General features: G+C 36.9%; 6 protein-coding genes across 6 annotated transcripts; 4 read left to right on the top strand and 2 right to left on the bottom strand. All coding sequences in view use genetic code 12, as the record gives it.

The window, feature by feature from the left end:
• Positions 1 to 80: 80 nt before the first annotated feature.
• On the top strand, positions 81 to 1,589 carry PVL30_000967 (uncharacterized protein; the record flags this gene model as incomplete). Its single annotated transcript, XM_001528434.1, has 1 exon — positions 81 to 1,589. The coding sequence occupies one exon, from the start codon at positions 81 to 83 to the stop codon at positions 1,587 to 1,589; it is 1,509 nt and encodes a 502-aa protein (XP_001528484.2).
• Positions 1,590 to 2,640: 1,051 nt separating this feature from the next.
• PVL30_000968 (uncharacterized protein) lies at positions 2,641 to 4,095 on the top strand (the record flags this gene model as incomplete). Its single annotated transcript, XM_001528435.2, has 2 exons — positions 2,641 to 2,675; positions 2,850 to 4,095. The coding sequence occupies 2 exons, from the start codon at positions 2,641 to 2,643 to the stop codon at positions 4,093 to 4,095; spliced, it is 1,281 nt and encodes a 426-aa protein (XP_001528485.2).
• Positions 4,096 to 4,763: 668 nt separating this feature from the next.
• On the top strand, positions 4,764 to 6,170 carry PVL30_000969 (uncharacterized protein; the record flags this gene model as incomplete). The annotated part of the gene is made up of 1 exon (XM_001528436.2): positions 4,764 to 6,170. One exon carries the CDS (start codon positions 4,764 to 4,766, stop codon positions 6,168 to 6,170), a length of 1,407 nt encoding a protein of 468 aa, XP_001528486.2.
• Positions 6,171 to 6,348: 178 nt separating this feature from the next.
• Positions 6,349 to 8,027, bottom strand: PVL30_000970 (uncharacterized protein; the record flags this gene model as incomplete). The annotated part of the gene is made up of 2 exons (XM_001528437.2): positions 6,349 to 7,756; positions 7,981 to 8,027. The coding sequence occupies 2 exons, from the start codon at positions 8,025 to 8,027 to the stop codon at positions 6,349 to 6,351; spliced, it is 1,455 nt and encodes a 484-aa protein (XP_001528487.2).
• A 1,841-nt stretch (positions 8,028 to 9,868) lies between these two features.
• Positions 9,869 to 11,239, top strand: PZF1 (Strongly-conserved Zn-finger binding protein (TFIIIA); the record flags this gene model as incomplete). The annotated part of the gene is made up of 1 exon (XM_001528438.1): positions 9,869 to 11,239. The coding sequence occupies one exon, from the start codon at positions 9,869 to 9,871 to the stop codon at positions 11,237 to 11,239; it is 1,371 nt and encodes a 456-aa protein (XP_001528488.2).
• A 119-nt stretch (positions 11,240 to 11,358) lies between these two features.
• RLR1 (THO2 plays a role in transcriptional elongation) lies at positions 11,359 to 16,377 on the bottom strand (the record flags this gene model as incomplete). The annotated part of the gene is made up of 1 exon (XM_001528439.1): positions 11,359 to 16,377. The coding sequence occupies one exon, from the start codon at positions 16,375 to 16,377 to the stop codon at positions 11,359 to 11,361; it is 5,019 nt and encodes a 1,672-aa protein (XP_001528489.2).
• Positions 16,378 to 17,567: the final 1,190 nt, after the last annotated feature.

Consider the following 17,567-nt stretch of genomic DNA (forward strand, 5'->3'; position numbering starts at 1 on the left):
TTTGTTCTTTTGCAACAAATATATAAAGAACAAAACAAGAAGTTTCATAGAACGTTGCAAACACGCATATATTTTACGCAATGTCTTTCTGCACTACTCAACGTAGACTGTTTTCAATTGTATCGACTTTATTCAAATCTAAAGATGTGCGAAGTGATCTCAAACCAATATACAAGCCACACTATTCCAACCCCAAGAATGAACCGAAATCTTTTCACAAGAACTTACCATTGTCGAAACCCGAAGTAAAACCATGGGACGCGGAAGGCATATCCAAAGACCGATTTTTCAAGAGAAAGTATGGAAAGATGTCTGACGAAAGGAGACAAGCATTAGAGGAAAAAGTTGCTCGGCAAAGACGATTTCGTGCCATGAAGAAAGAACATGAAGCTAAAAAGAAGGAGAAAGAGTGGCAAGAGCAAGAGATGATGGGTGCACGTGGTAAACGTGATATATACCCCGATGGTCCAACAGCCTTGGAAATTATGTCTTCAAATGATAGAAGAGGACTGGGTGGAGCTTGGGATTTTAATCCACGTTCAGGCTCAGGCTCGGGTTCTAAATTCGATACCTTTTTTGAATACGTCTATGGAACACATCCAGTAAGGGCGGTATTACAGGCTAGGAAAAGACCAATATTGGGTCTCTACAATTTTAAATCCGATGATCGTGGTATTATTAAGTATGCAGAGAAAGAATATGGTGTGAAATGTCAAACTGTGCGAGACAAGAATGCGTTAAACATTTTGACAAAGAATGGAGTACACAATGGGTTGGTGCTAAAGACTAAACCATTAGATATTCCCTACGTGACTGATATTGGATCAGCAGAGAATAGCATATATACGATATCCGTCGAGAATGAACTTGGTGAACTTGAACAGCAAACGAAGAAAGTTTTTAGAGCTTTTGCACAAAATGAAAACCAAGAAGAGCAAGGAATGGATATTGAATTTGTGAATAAAAGTGGTGAAAATGAAAGGCAGAATGAAACAGAACTTTACCCACTTGCATTGTATTTGGATGAAATCACTGATCCCCAAAACATTGGATCGGTACTTCGAAGTGCGTATTTCTTTGGTGTTGACTTTGTGATAATTCCTACTCATGCCAGTGCCAAGTTGGGGCCAGTTGCCAATAAAGCGTCAGCTGGAGCATTAGATCTTCTCGATATTTACCAAACACACCAGAATATGAAGTTGATTGAAAAAATGAAAAGTAATGGTTGGAGCGTGGTGAGCACAGCAGGTAGGCCCAACATCTCAAACGATAAGTTGGAGAACGGTGTTGGTAATTACCAATATAGGGCAGAGAAAAATCATCATCAACAACAACAGGAACAAGAACAAGAAGAAGAAGAGCCGCTGCACCTCTTAAATAAATTTATTGAACTCAGCGATCTCAAAACAGTGTTGAGAAGGACGCCTCTTTTGTTGGTAATTGGTAGTGAAGGTAGAGGCGTAAGAACAAATCTTAAAAACAAGAGTGACTTTATGGTGAGTATTCCCAAGTTGAGAGTTAATGATGATGTTGTAGACTCCTTAAATGTTGGTGTTGCCACGGGCGTGGTATTGCAAAACTGTTTATAAGAGTTTGGAAGAATGCAACAAAGATAACTGGACTCAACTGCCATGGATGATGTAAATAGAGTATAAAGAATATAATTAGACGACTCAAAGGATGTAAAGAATGTTGGAGTCTACAAAAAAAGTATACCGCTTTCTAAAAAGAATATTCTATATTTACGCAAGGCCTTAGTGTAGAAAAGTAACAAATATATATATATATATATAATTAAGAAAAAGAATTTAAAAAAAAAAAAAATTGAAAAAAATTAAGGATAAAAAAAGAAACGGGGAAAAACATGTTGGAAAGAGAAAGTAGCCATCGGTAGTTGGTGTAGAAGAAGGGGGGAACTGCTATGTAGGACCCAATACCCAGGAATTCCATACCTCGGAGATAACACAAAGATAGAGAGAATAAGGAAGGAAGATTTTCAGCTGCAAACGAAAAAGAATGTGAATGTGAAATCTGAAATCTGAAATCTGAAATCGCCTACAAATATACGCACACACACAGACACACATAGACACACACACACTTTCTCTCTCTCTCTCCCTCTCTCCCCCCCTTTGTTACTGTCCCACCCAACGTTTTTTTTATTGACTTGCGCTACCATATATAACTAGCATAGAAGTTATGCTCGTACCTCGTTTTGTTTGAGATATTATTTCTAAATCGTTTGGCTTATCTCTAAATCAGAAAAAAAAAAAAAAACTCGATAACAATAACAATAACAATAACATTAACAATAATTGTAACAATAGCCATAGCCATAGCCATTAATATATTATAATATAAGATAATATAATTCCCCTTCTTTCCTCCTTTCTCGCCTATTAATTTTTTTTAATTTGTTTTTAATCCCAACACAAACTCCCAACTTTCCTTCTCATTTCTTCCCTTATACCAACATCAACATTTAAACAATTCCATCATCATCACCTCTACCACGCAACTTTGCATCTTCAAATCGTACTTAACACCTCCTTCTTTTCAACAAACAATTATAAAGGACAATAACAATTACAATATTTAATATTTAATTTTTTTTTTTTGATTTCAAATACATCTTTTTAAATGGTTGATTTTCACTTAGTAATCCTTGTTCATGGGTATGTTAAAGCACCATCACTCATTTACTTCAGTGATATTCTCTCCATCTACCTTTTCTTCCACTATCTTTTTTATTTTTTTTTGAGTTGTTCTTTTCTATTTTATTTTTTTGAAAAACACAACTTCAATATAAGCTTCGTGTAACCAGTTCATTATACTAACGCTCTCTAAAGAATCTGGGGCAATTCCTCACATCTCAACTATATCGAAAAACAAATTGATGATAATATCAAGCCCATTGATGGAAGTAGATTGTTGGTGCACAAGACCGGCTCGCACTCAGGCTATTTGACATACGATGGTATTGATGTCAATGGCAAGAGGATAGTTGATGAAATTCTTCAACAAACAAAGCAAATCTCCGAGCAAGGCGATCGCGTCACCAAATTCTCCATTATTGGGTACTCATTAGGTGGTTTGATCTCGAGATATGCCATAGGTATACTTTACGCACAAGGGTTCTTCACTGACATACAACCCATCAACTTTGTCACATTCTGTACCCCGCATATTGGGGTGCTGAACCCACAAACTCACAATTTATCAGTACGGATCTACAATTACACTGCGCCGCTCTTCTTGCTCGTTACTGGGTCTCAATTCTTCCTCAAGGATAAGGTTGGCAAACACAATAAACCATTGCTCGTTTGGATGACCGATCCAAACTCCAAATTCTACCAAGCATTGAAGAACTTCAAGTATAGAGCACTTTATGCCAATGTGGTCAATGATAAGAGATGCTCGTGGTTTACAGCTGCTATATCATCTGTAGACCCTGTAAACTCAATGTACAACAAATCGGCAGAAAATATTGAATGTGAGTACATCAAGGGATATGAACCCAATATTATTGACTCAGCAAAGCCATTCCATTATGTGCAAAGAAAATCAAATACACAAACTCCATATGAGAATTCCAAATTCAGTTGGTTGTGGAAGACCTTGAACTGGATTAAGTTGATTGCTTACATCACGGCGTTGTCTCCTATTTGGGCGCTATCATTCATCATTCCCTCGATTGTGCAAAAAATCAAATCCACATTTAGACTACGCGAGTTTAACAATAACAAGGATAATAAATTATCCCATCTTTACGAATACTCTGAAGAAACGTCATCATTATTAACTGATTTTTCAAACAAAATGGAGGACGAGCAGGACACCGTTGTTGAAGACATGTATGGAGCAATGAGTTACAGAACATCGCATTCATCAAAGTTCCCAGAGATCAAACTCGACCCAAACCAATCATATGCGGTAGAAAAGTTAAACACCTTGACGTGGAGAAAAATCCCTATTCTTTTAAGGAATACGATGATGACACATGCGGCAGCAGTGGTGAGACATCCAGATCCAACTTTCGATGAAGGACAAGTAGTGATTAAACATTTTGTAAATGAAGTCTTTCAATTAAATTAGATCAGGAAAATAGTGGGGAAGAAAAGGCAAAAAAAATGAGAAAAAAAAGGAGATAACAGAAAGAATTTTGAAGAAGAAGAAATAGAAGAGAAAAGGGTAAAAATAGAAAATGTATAGACTAGACGAATGTAAAGTAGACAAAATTGAAGAGACTTTTTTTTATTGTATTGTTCAATTCAACATTGATTAGTTGGGAAAATAAATTAAAAAAATTATAAAAAAAAAAAAAAAACCAAGAATAAAAAATTAATAGATACATATGTATCCGTATAGCAGACTTGATTTGTGTATCGTGACTCTCATGTTTCTTAAAACTCGGTTTCGTACAAAGAAAACAATAAAGTTGAGAAATCGAAAGTTGATAATGGAAAATGGAAAATGGAAAATGGAAAATGGAAAATGGAAAATGGAAAATGGAAAATGGAAAATGGAAAATGATGAAACAAAAACGAAACAATATGGAAGAGAAATGGAGACAATCAGAGGTTGATAAAAAAAACGTTAAAAAAAAAATAATATTATACGAGAAAAATATTTTAAGCCAACATTTTATTTTGAGCGGTTATTTTTCTCAACCCCATTCACACAAAAATTTGTTTATTATCGCCCTTCCTACTCCATTCCTACCTATTCTGCTCCAACCCTTGATATTTTTAATAGATAAGTTCATGTTTGCATTTAAAATCAAGATAAGGTCTTTTCTTGGTTTTGAAGAAAAGGAAGGTGACAAATGTTCAAATCAAAAATCAAATCAAACAGACTCGTTGCCAAATGTGGTGGCATCGATTGACAAGTCTAAATTGCAACCAAACCTGCCGCAAGAGCCCCAGCTGCCCCATCAACTGTTAGTAGCAAGCGTCAACACAATACCCCAACTGATTCAAACTAATATTTTACCTAAATGGCGTCACCAATTCTTACCCCTACCAAGTTGGAAAGAGCGTAAGGATAATTCTGGAGTCAATAAAATACCGCAATCAAGCTCGAAAAGCTCGAGGCTGGAGATTTTACCAAACTTACAAAGCCTTAGTAAAGTACACCCAAATGAAAAAAACTACATTGTCAAAGCAAAATTATCATTTCCCGTTCATGACGTTTTTATCCCAATATGGCCGGCATGGACATCCTCTACACGAACAATACCTAATTGTGAGCGATACATGAATCATAGTACTGTTGTGGGTAACACTATAACATTCAAAATTGCATTACTCTCCAACACAAACTATCTTTTTCTCTATCCCAAACTTCAACACCCGTATTCCTCCCTTGTCTTGAATCAACTTCAATTGGACATGAAGCCATATGTAAAAAATATGAACTTTAATCATGATGCTGATATTCTTGTGTGCCAGTTTAAAGACGTAAGAATGATGTACAGCTTATTGTGTTGCAAAAACAAGATTTGGGGTTCATTTTTTATAACCACTGGAGGAGTTTCTGAAACAAACAAAGTTGAGCTTCAAAACAGTTGTGGAAACACGAAACACCCACAACTACAAATAGTTTCAAACAAGAAGGCGTTAAAAATGTTGAGGTGCTTTTTTTTGCAAATGGTTCTTTATAACCCTGACCCATTGAACATACAATCGTTGCTTAGGAAGATGATGTTTATCTACAAACCAAAGAATCAAGAAATACAAGCTAAAAGCAAAAAGAAAAGAAGGATTACAATGACAAAGAACAGAAATAAAAACGGAACTGGAACTGGAACTGGAACTGGAACTGGAACTGAAAATGAGAATGAAAATAAAAGTAAAAGTAAAACCGAGAGTAACAATAAGTTACGAGATAAGAATTATATACGCTCGGTGCAAAATTGCAAAGGACAAAAAGCTGCACATAAAGAAGCCAAAAAGCGTTTGGTACAAGTTCAAATTTACGGCATTTCATCAATTATACCTCCAGATATCCTCGTTACATATTTCAAATCACTCGGTGAGCTTACCTCATATTCATTTGCACCTGTTGGAAAGCGTACACGGTTCCATGTCGTAAGTTTAAAATATTTTATTTCCAAAGACAAATCAGAAATCACAAGTAAAATCGACTCTAATCTAGGTACTTGCTCGTAAATCCCAAAGAAGAAGAATAGAATTAAAGGAATTTAAAGAAGTTTACAAAAAATAAAAAATACTGCATATTATATCCAAAAATTATTCATTTTAAATAATACATACACTGCCTAGGGTGAATACCATAAATAACACCATAGCTGCTATTGTTTTCTTTTTCTTAGTAAAAGCTTTTTGATTAAAGAAGCTCAACGTAGTTTGCAGGAAATATGCCTGTTATTCCATTGTTTCTGCCTGTCCACCAATCATCAACGGTCTCAGTTCTTTTTAAAATCTCAATGACATCTCCTTTTTTGAATGGCAAATCACCACTTTGTTCACCTTTGAAAGAATACAAGGCTCTTGCCTGGTTTGAGTTGGCTTTAGATCTTTGTCCATAAACACCGGCACCAGAACCGGCACCCGAACTGGCGCCTCCAAAGTTTGGTTTCGATGAAGAAGCAGGTCTAGATGGCCCGCTGCTGTTTTTATTTGGAGACAATCTAGTGTTCCCCAATCTTGCATTCAATCGATCAACATCACTGTTGCCTCTAGATCTAGTTTTTCCATTATAACCAGAGTCGTAAATGTCGTCTTCCCATGTCGTTTGCGTCCTTGAACTAGATAGGCCAGCACCTGAAGATCCCCTAGTAGACCCTCTGTTTGATCCTGTACGTCTGTCCCTATCTCTTTCACCGCTGTACCCTCCTCTGTCTCTGTCTCTGTCTCCAGCATATCCACCACCGCTTGCGCCTCTTCGTCTATTCCTTCCATAGCCATAATCATCGCTTTCATCGGAATAATCATCTTCATCTGAATATTCATCTGAGTACCGTCTTCTTCTGCTGCCTCCGTGTGATCTTCTAATGGATCCACCTCCTGCTGCACCACGGCGTCTCCGTGGAGTCTCCGAGTACTCTGATGTAGTGTCTGAAAACTCATCTGGGATGTCATCATAATACTCATCATTGTAGAAATCGTCCTCGTCGTATGGTGATCTATTATTAAACACTCTGGAATCTAATACTCTCATAAGGGAGTCACAGGCTGGAGGTGGTTCAACTTCACCCGCCAAAATTTGCCTAGCTTTGATATTCTCACCGTAAAATTTGCTGTTAGCATCTCTTCTTTCAATAATTGCTGATCCTTCAAGCGAAATACCAGCATATAAGCCTTTGGTCTTGGAGTAAGCAAAAACCGCAGAAACGGCACTCAATGAAGCTGTACCTGCAGCTTCACCACTTCTACCCAACGGTCCCACGGCAACAGAGACATTTCCACCCAAGGTCACGGAACCCATCTGGGCAAAAGAGTCAACGGCTGACTTGGTATTCAAGACAAACACAAAGTCGGTCAACTCAGCGCCAATCATACCACCCATACCTGCACCAGCAGTCATGATAGCAGATGGCGCAGACCATTCTCCATTTGGTAATCTGGCAACAATAACACCTGAGCCTGCCCTTCCGGAAAAAAGAAAACCGGCTTTCAAGACGGTGATGATGGCCAAACCTTTGGCGTTTTTCAAGATTTTTGGTGGGATAATCTCATCTGGACCGGCCAATTGGTTCGGTTTGATAAATGAGGCAAGAACTTTTGCTGCTTTTCTAGAAAAAAAAAAGAAAGGGGGGGTTATGTTAGTCTTTTGATTTTGAATTGGAAATGAAATTTAAATTTGAATTTGAATTCGACTTTTGGGCCATTTCTCGCCAATTATTAGTTGAATAAAAAAAAAGCTAAACATGAAAAAGGGGTGGAGGGTAGGTGAAGCAATGGCGGAATGCTGGAAGTACTACAAATAATTAATTGGTAATTGATGGAATATACATACTTAGACTCACTCCTCAAGCTTCTGGGAATGGGATTATTGATACCCATGATGCGTAGTCCTAAATTGCTAGTAAACTTATATGAAAAGATGTAGTTTGTGAGTAGTTTGTGAGTAGTTTGTAAGTAATTTATAAGTAATTTGTAGGTAATTTGTGGGTAGTTGTCTGTCGTGATTGAAGATGATAGTGGTGGAATTAGCGTAGATTGAAGCAAGTGGCCCCCTTGTCATGAACTTATTTCCTCCGAGCTTAGGAGAAAAAAGAAAAAGAAAAAAAAAAAAAAATTCGGAGCGAGATAATGGGCAATAGAATTTGTTAAGAAAGAAAATTAGGGCAAACAGTGAAAATGCAAGTGCCAACAGTACAAACACAAAGCTCAAGTATAAGTACAAGTATAAGTAAAAGTATAAGTATAAGTGCGTATGTTACGTATGTTACGTTATGTACGAGCGAATAAGGTGGGTATCTGGATAATTGAATGTCTGTTTCGTTCTGCCACTTCCATATATATACATATATATATATACATATATATATATATATATGGTTAGTCATAAATTTTTTTTGTCATAGAATTGCTCAGTGATGACAAAAGTACGTATCATAGGAAATGTAAGGTATGCTCATCATTGGTTCAACTGGCACAACAGGTGCAATGAGTTTATAAACAAAGTTGTATTATCTACTTCAACCAAGTAACCAACAGTGACTGACCAAAAGAGAAAGACGTCATTTCTGATCGAGCCGCATTTGCCGATATATCCATCTTTGTGGGAAAAAAAAACGGTGTAAGAGTTATCTGGCAAAAACTAGAACAGGAACAGGAACAGGAACAGGAACAAGAACAGGAGCAAAAAACATGAGGAAAGAAAACTAATAGAAAGCGGTTACTCAGAAACGACAAGAAGATATGTTGAAAATGTAAGGTTCTCCATGCAACTGATTATGAAACTGATAATGAAACTGGTCATGAAACTGACAAAAGTTTTAATTTAGACTTGGTTTGTGGAAGCGTGTATGTACGCGGCAACAAAAGGGTCATAAAGGGCCATAAAGGGTCATGAAGAGTTACAAACTATTACTTCCGCTTACTTGAATTTGCTCACTTGCATCAATAAAAATCGCCATCTCTTTTACCTTAACTGTTTTTGGAGAATGCCTACTTCAAACCTATAGTACCGAAACGAGATCTTTTATAATCCATTTTGATGTTATGGTTTGTTTGGTTCTTTTGCTTTTCCTTCTCCTTTTTCTTTTCCTTTTCCTTTTCCTTTTCCTTTTCCTTTTCCTTTTCCTTTTCCTTTCCCTTTCCCTTTTCCTTTTCCTTTTTCTTTTTGAATTTCAAATTATTTATTTTTTTTTTTTTGCTTGTCTTCGAATACTCCTTCTTCTGCGCTCCCTCTACTTTTTACAGCCGACCCCCAGATGTCTAGCTCCACATTCTAGAAGCTCGTTATGATTTATCCACACAAGACAAAAACAAGAACATATTGGTACTCTGTCGCCATCACACCCTGTTTTTCTTCCCCTCAATGAATTGTAATTTATTATCTAATGTTTTTGGTTTTCTTGATTACATCAAGAGTTTGAAAAGGAAGCACATCGATCCCGTATTCAAGACCATGGATTAAGGCACCTTCATCTCAAAAGATATTATTTGCACAAATTTATCTTTTATTGATTTTAAGATAAAAAATAAAAAATAAAAAATAAAAAAAGAGAAGAAATAAAAAATAAAAAAAGAGAAGAAAGATACGACATTTCATCTGATTAACCCATAAGGACCATAACTGGAAGTCTTTATTATTCATATCATTATACTATGACAGCCAAGTAGCCAAGTAACAAAGTAACAAATCAGATCAATTTCAAAATAGTTATGAAGCAGAAATGAATGACTCAGATACACAATCATTAACATCCGTAGGCTCACAGAGCTCAACCATACGACTGAAGAAATACTTTTGTGATTACGAAGGTTGTTCAAAAGCATACAACAGACCATCCTTACTAGAACAACATCAAAGAAAACATACTGGTGAGCGACCGTTCCCTTGTTCATACCCAGATTGCAACAAATCTTTTCTTCGAAAGTCACACTTGGATGCCCATGTGATTTCACATTCGCGTGAAAAGCCTTATCATTGCTCCTTTTGTGGCAAAGGTGTTAATACTGCACAACATTTGAAACGACACGAGGTTACGCATACAAAGTCGTTTAAATGCACATTTGATGGGTGTAATGAATCCTTCTACAAGCACCAGTCACTACGGCACCATATACTCTCGGTTCACGAAAAGACTTTAACCTGTCAACAGTGCGATAAGACATTCACGAGACCATATAAGCTTGCACAACACAAGTTGAAACACCACGGTGAATCTCCAGCATACCAATGCGACCAACCAGGATGCTTCTCGAACTTCAAAACATGGTCGGCTCTTCAGTTTCACATGAAGCAAGAACATCCAAAACTAAAATGTCCCAAATGTGACAAAGGTTGTGTTGGTAAGAAAGGTTTACAATCACATATGCTCAGCCACGATGAAGCCTCGAAAGCATGGCAGTGTAAATACTGCGACGTTGGCAAGTTCAGCAAAAAAATGGACTTGGTGCTGCACTATAATCAATTTCATGATGGTAATCTACCAGGCGACTTGGCGGCAATTGGCGAAAAAATCAGTCAAAAAAATTTTAAAATAGAGAACAACATGTCAGAGTTGAACAAACTTGACAATGTTACACCATCTTTGCTCCGAGATGGAAAACAAATGCAGAACCAGAAACAAGGATCACTGACAAATTCTAATTTGGATGTCGATTCAGATTTGGATAATTTTACTAAAACCGAAGTTAGATCAGAGCTTGGACAAGCTCATAAATCCGTCACCTCATTAAACACGTCGTTGCTCAACGGCAAGAGCATTATCAAGCTCATTCACGACGATCTTTCAAAAAAATTGGTATGTCCAAAACCCAAATGCGGAAGGGCGTTTTCAAGAGACTATGATTTACAGCGACATTTAAAATGGCATGCAGAAAATCTTCAAAGAATAGAACAATTTTTAGATGGCTTACCCAAAGAAGAGGAGCTGGCTCCGGATCAATTCGAAAAGTTGGAACCTCCCACAAAGAAAATCAAGCACAATAACAATAGCTATGAGAATAGCGATGACGATCATCACGAATTTGATGAATCAGACAACGCATTTGATCAACTTCTAGAACAAGAGTTGAACGGTGCAGTTGAAGAAAATTGAAGATACACTTTTATTTTAGTTCAAACACAAACTACAATAACAATCACAATTACAATAATAGTAATATTAATATTATTCATAATAATAGTTATACCAAATACTACCATGTATTTTTATATTCAATAACGACCTCTTTTGTATGAGCCTCTACTTCTCTCTCTGTCTCTTCCACCGTAGTCATCTGCTCGCCTCTTTCTATCTTGCAAATGGCCACCACGATTTGCCGCTATAGTATCACCTTGCTCCTTATCCCTTCCCCTGTTATCGCGTCTACCATCATAAGATCTGGTTCTACCACCAGTCAGAGATGGTTGATCGCGATCGTTTGAATTGTTGTTGCTCTTGCTACCATTATTGTGACGATTGTACCCAGAATTGAAATTACTACGTCTTGAATTGGCCTGACTATCGCCGTCATTATTATAGTTGTTGTTGTTGTGATTTCTGTTGGAACCGGTCGACTGAGTAGGAAATGATGTAGGTGGTGGTGGTGGTGGTGGAATTGGAGGTGGTGGCGGTGGAATTAAGTAATCATTTTGGTGACCAAATGATGAAGCTGATGATTGGTATTTACCGCGTGATTCACGAACTTCGCGTGATGATGATTGAGCTCTTGAATCCTTACCAAGAAGACGTTCTTGTGGTGGCAAAGGTGCCCTTCTTGCTGGTCCTATGGGTTTCGTATCGGATTCATTACTTGCTCGGCTTTGAGGTCGCGATGGTGCTCGCGGTCTGATGTGTGGTCTGGATGGAATTTTTTGTCTGCTTTTTTCCTCTTTTTCTCCTTCTCTTTCTCCTTCTTCTTCTTCTTTGAGTTTGTCTTTTTCTTCTTCGTTTATTTTCAGTGAGTTTTCATCGGTGTTTTCCGTAACTGCTGAAACAGTTGGTGTCGCATCTGTATCAATAGACTCATTAGAACTCTTTGCAATTGTGTTATTTTTCTCTGATTTATTACCACCATTTACATCATTCTTGACATTTTCAGACAGTAACAGGTTGGCACCAAAATCTTTAATTTCACTTATCTTCTCTTCCTCCATTTGCTCACCAACATTGTCACTTATTTCTCCCACGGGGCTTTGTGAGCGTCTCTGGCGATCTTGCTCTTTTAATTGCAAAAGTCGAGTTTTGATATCAATTTTTTCTTTGGTCTTGGAAGAATCAGACTGTGGCGTGTCTTCTTTGATAGTAGGGGCACCAATACCATTCGTATGTTTGGTTTCACCTCCATTTGTACTAATCGCTGATAATGCACCAACTCCAGCAGCAGCTCCAGTGGCGGCTCCAGTAGCAGAATCTTTGTCCGCTTTTACTCTTGCTACTGGAGCGTACTCTGCATATTTAGACTTCGAGTCAATTGTAGTTGCCCTCGAAATCGGGCGGTTTGGCTGTGTAGACATTGAATTGTAATCAATGGTTGAGTTTTTCTTCAAAACTTCTTCCTTTGCAATCTTCTCCCTCTTTTCTCTCAATATTCTCTCCTCTATTTTCTTCCGCTCGGCTTCTTCTTTTTCTCGTGCGATTTTTTTATCTTTAATAATATTCTGTTTTGCTTCGTCGCTCATTGGAATGAAATCATAGATAGGAATCCAAGTTGTCGCTTTTGCTTTAATATGACCTAAAAGAGCTCCAGACGATAACTTAATATCATCTCGAGAATCACTTGCCAAAATCAACTCAACCAATCTCACCACTTTTTCTCCGTGATCTTCAACGATTGGAAAAACACTAAGTAAACCCTTCAAAAACAATATTGCATTGTTTCTTGACATGTAATCAGGCGTTGTTAATGATTGTTCTATTGCATCAACAATTGTCGAATGGTACTTATAGACAGAATTTCTAAATTCGTCAAAATCATACAACTTAAAGTCCTCAAACTTCTTTTGCTCTACTCTTAGTTCCGCTAACGTCTTTAAAATATCAGCATAAAAGAAGCCGAGACTTTCAATCTCAGCCGGAGTTGATGAGTATAAGCTTCCAAACAAACCCTCTGAATTGAATAGGACATCTAAGCAACCTATTAACGAATAGTTTGCAACTTTCACTGCATGAAGTTTGAAAATAAACCGAGCTGCATACACTGCGTCGAAAGATGAATGGAGTGCACGAGGAAAGATGCAGTGCTGCATAAATCTCACAAGCATTTCCTTTTGTTCTCCGCCATTTACCTCATTGTTATAACAAAACCAATTTGATGATAATTTACTCAATTGCTCATCTATTCTTTCATTCCTTTCTCGATGAATCTGCTTATCCAGAGGAAGCTTCTGGATAAACACTTTGTTTTCATCAATTTCTCTTCGATGTTTTTCAATTGTTGCTTTTGGGTAATCAGAATTTCGAGCATTCATCGTAATAGCATTTCGCAATCCTCTGATACTTGACTCCAACTTTTCAACTTCGCCATTATAAAGGGAATCAGAATAATTTATATCTCCGAGCGATAAGTACCAAAATGAACTATAAAGAGATGAAGGGAAATTAACGGGACAAATTTTGGATCCAAACTCATCTAGGTTTAAAACGTCATCCGAATGTTTTTTGGTTCTCCATAAATCAAAAGCCCACTCCACAGGAACGCCATAAGATTCCGTCATTTCTTCAATTGGCATAAGTTCCAACGAATCACCATTGCCAAAAAAGTCAATCAAAGTAATGAAAAGTTTGATGACCTCGCTGATATCATCGGCTCGACTGGCCAATACTTTTAGTTGATTTTCCGCTTGATCATACACTAAATCATTAAGTATCAGACATAACAAGATTATAACCTCTGTGGTACAATTTAATGCCTTAAAGCATTCCAACAAATGACTACCCGAAGTAACTCGATTATACCTGACATCATCTATGATTCGATAAACCATCTTCAGGAGTGATGACCCGCTACTAATCATATCGATTTGTCTCAAGGTCAAATCAGAAGAAGATTGAATTCCACCCATTGACGAAAGCATTTCCTTCAATACAAGTATTCCCGTCCTTTCTCCTGCGTAAAAGGATTTGATCAAGTAGCTCAATATGGTTTTAATATCAATTGCTTTGGGGTATCTCTGGCAAATTTTACCAATAAAAGATGCTAATGATTGTAACCACTGGCGATCAATCATTCCATTATCCTGGCTAGCATTTCTGTCAGAGCTCAACCTAATTAAAATTGCCACAGTTAAATTATCCCAGCCGTAATCATTGAAATATCTTGCTGTTTCAACCACTAAAGTTATCAAATTATCATAACTTTCAATTTGCTGCAATATTGTTAACAAACAAGGCAATGGATTGGAGAAACAAATCTTAGCAAGTCTTCGCATCATTGGACGAATGTTCTCCTTTGATAACCTCTTTAAAGCATCTTTTGTTGACTTTTCTGCTACACTATAAGCAATCTTTATTTGCAAGTTATTCTTCCTTAAGTTATTGTATAGTTCACCATAAACGCTAAACCTATCCTCCAACGGGTATATGGCCAAGATTGCAAACGCTTTATCAATAGCAATAGAATTTTCAGTAATCAAGGGCATCACTGGGAAAATATAGTTTCTGAAGTAATGAAATACTTGATCTTTATACTGCTCCTCTTGTGCAAAAGATTGCACAACATCACATAGTTTGGAAAAAAGTACAATGTCATCAGAAAGGTTACTGCCAATGAATTTCAAGAAATCTTGCGAAACTTGCATTAATGTTTCAAAACTGTTGATCAAGGGCAACCCGGATGTCCAATCTTTATAAAAGTAATGAAATCTCTTGTTGCTGTAATCTTTTTTTGTTGCTGAGTAACGAAGAAAATCAGTATATTTCACTGGTTCAATTGCAACTTTGTTGCCAGTTCTAGCAAAGTAAACACCTTTGGCATGCGTCAAGTGAGAAACTTCATTATTGTCGTTAAGACTTGTTGTTGTTACACTTTTGTAAAATGGTTCAAGTATTGCACCAAACATTCTGCACAAGCTTACCTTGATCTCATTATCAACGTCTGCAAGAAAAGGATATTCTGACAAGATGTATATGGTTGGCCAATATAACCCATTCAAGGCAAATGTTTTCAAAAGTTGGAATTTTTGGTTCAATGCCAAATTCGTGGCCTTGCGAGACTCGACGACTGGCTTTGTTTTCGATTTTGGTTCTGTACTCGATTCATCTTCATCATCTGCGAGAGGTGCTGCTAGAGCTAATGCACTAGCCCCTGCTTTGAGCACTTTTTCTTGTACTTTTTCGTCGTATGCGTCTTTAAAGGGCTTCATTCCTTCATCGTTTGGTAGCAAGTACTTATAAATCGAACCAAAGCTGAGAAATCCCTCTTTGATTAGAATTGTTATGGTTTGCTTAAAAGATTCTGAGAATTCCTTGTCCTTATGCGAAAGAAACTTTAAAGCGTATATCCTGGTGGCCACGTTGCTACCGCCATCTGATAAATTTTCGAGGGTTGTATTATTACTTTCCTTAATGGGCCACCATTTACTTTTGCGCAATAGCAGCACCACGCATTCAGGTTTTATAATGATGAAGTTCGGAAGCACGTCAAGAAGAACGTCTAAACACCTATTGGGATCTAAATCATAATGACCTATTAGTTTATCAATCACTTGCAATGCATAGTCTATTTGAAGATCTGTATTATCATTGCTGAAAATGTTGTGCATTTCACTAATCAATTTCGAAAAACCTTCCGTCTCTTGATATAGGAGGTTAAATTTCCGCTGTGTGTACAAGGAATCTCTTAATCTGGTGTTTAGTGTCCTGGTGAGCACAGCTTTCGGTACTAGCTCGCATTCTTTAATAAAATCAGTGCTAATATGAGCTCCTATTGTATCTGGCTTTATGATGTTTTCTTTTTGAACTAGTGTTTGCAAAAGCTCTTGACTTTTTTCAGAAATCGGAAATGAATTGAGAACTTGGCAAAACATCCTCGCAATGTCATCGTTTTTAATTGCTTGACTAAGGAAATCAACTATATCAGCCACTTTTAATTTGTTTTCCTCGTACGACAAAACCAATTCCGTGAAAAGAATAACTATTTCATCTTCGCTTTCCTGACTGTTAGACTCGAAAGAGTCTAATGCCTCTAGAATCTCTACTCTACCAGATCCATCAAACTCATCTAAAACCTCTTGAGTAAAGTACTGGAAGCTCATCAATGGCGTAAAGCAAAATTTGCTAATTGTAATCGTAAATCGCTGTTGTGAATTGTGGGAGTACGAGTTACTTTATAACAATGGTAAATATTGCAAATGGTATTCTATAGATGAAGCCGTTCTGAGTCTAGATTATTGTTTCTGAGTTTTATTTTCCTTTGGTTTTTTTTTTTTGTTCTCTCTTTTCCTTTTTCCACATCAAAATATGCAAGCGCGTGAAGCTATCGCTGCTACTTTGTTTTGTCCTCACTTGTCCTGACTTGTGTTTAGTTTATTTCAACTTTTTATGGATCTCTACAAAATGTGAATGTCATGTATGATACAAAGCATATATCTGTTATGTCTACCATTAATTAATTTCTAAAAATCCTCAAATGTGAATGTGAAACTATAAGCATCCCTGGGCGCCAATTGAAAGTACAGCGTGAAAGGGTAATCATCAAATTTAATGTTACTCCACTATATAATTGGGGCCAATGCAAAATATACCATGGCAATTGACCAAGCAATAGAGAGATTTACATGAATTCAATTTGGTTACAATCTGATTTACCCTTCAGAGCCCTCCCACTATAGTATATCTTCTTCTGTGCCGCCCTACCCCTTCTACCCAAAATAAAGAAAAACTAAAAACAAAAAAATAAAAAATAAAAAATAGAAAATAAATAAAAGGAGAAGAAAAGCTAAGGATTCTATTAATATGTATACAATTCTTGGGTGAGGGAGGAGATGAAGAAACAGTAAGAAAGGGAAAGAGAAGGATCGGCTTGATTAAACTGAGTTTTTAAAAACTATTACTAAAAAAAAAAATTGGGTTTGGCACTTTCCAACCCGGTTGTTTTACTAAGTCCTTGTAATCAATTATCCATCTTTCTATTTACTAAAAAGTTCATTACATCTTAAGCCACTCCTTAATAGAGTTTGAAATAAAATTGTTGTTGTTGTTGTTGTTGTTGTTGTTGTTGTTGTTGTTGTTGTTGTTGTTGTTGTTGTTGTTGTTGTTGTTGATGTTCTTTTTTTTTTCTTTTTTGGGTTCTTAGACTCATTAAAAGTCTTTGGTTAAGACATATTAAAAATGTTCATCGACGTTCCACTTGAACGTACCTATTAAAACAGTTTACTCGTGGTTTCCACTCTGACTACTCAACAACATTATTGTCGCTCATCAATGGTTCTCGATCCACTCAAGC

This window comes from Lodderomyces elongisporus, chromosome 1 (assembly GCF_030384665.1).
Source record: "Lodderomyces elongisporus chromosome 1, complete sequence".
Taxonomy (NCBI): Eukaryota; Fungi; Ascomycota; class Pichiomycetes; order Serinales; family Debaryomycetaceae; genus Lodderomyces; species Lodderomyces elongisporus.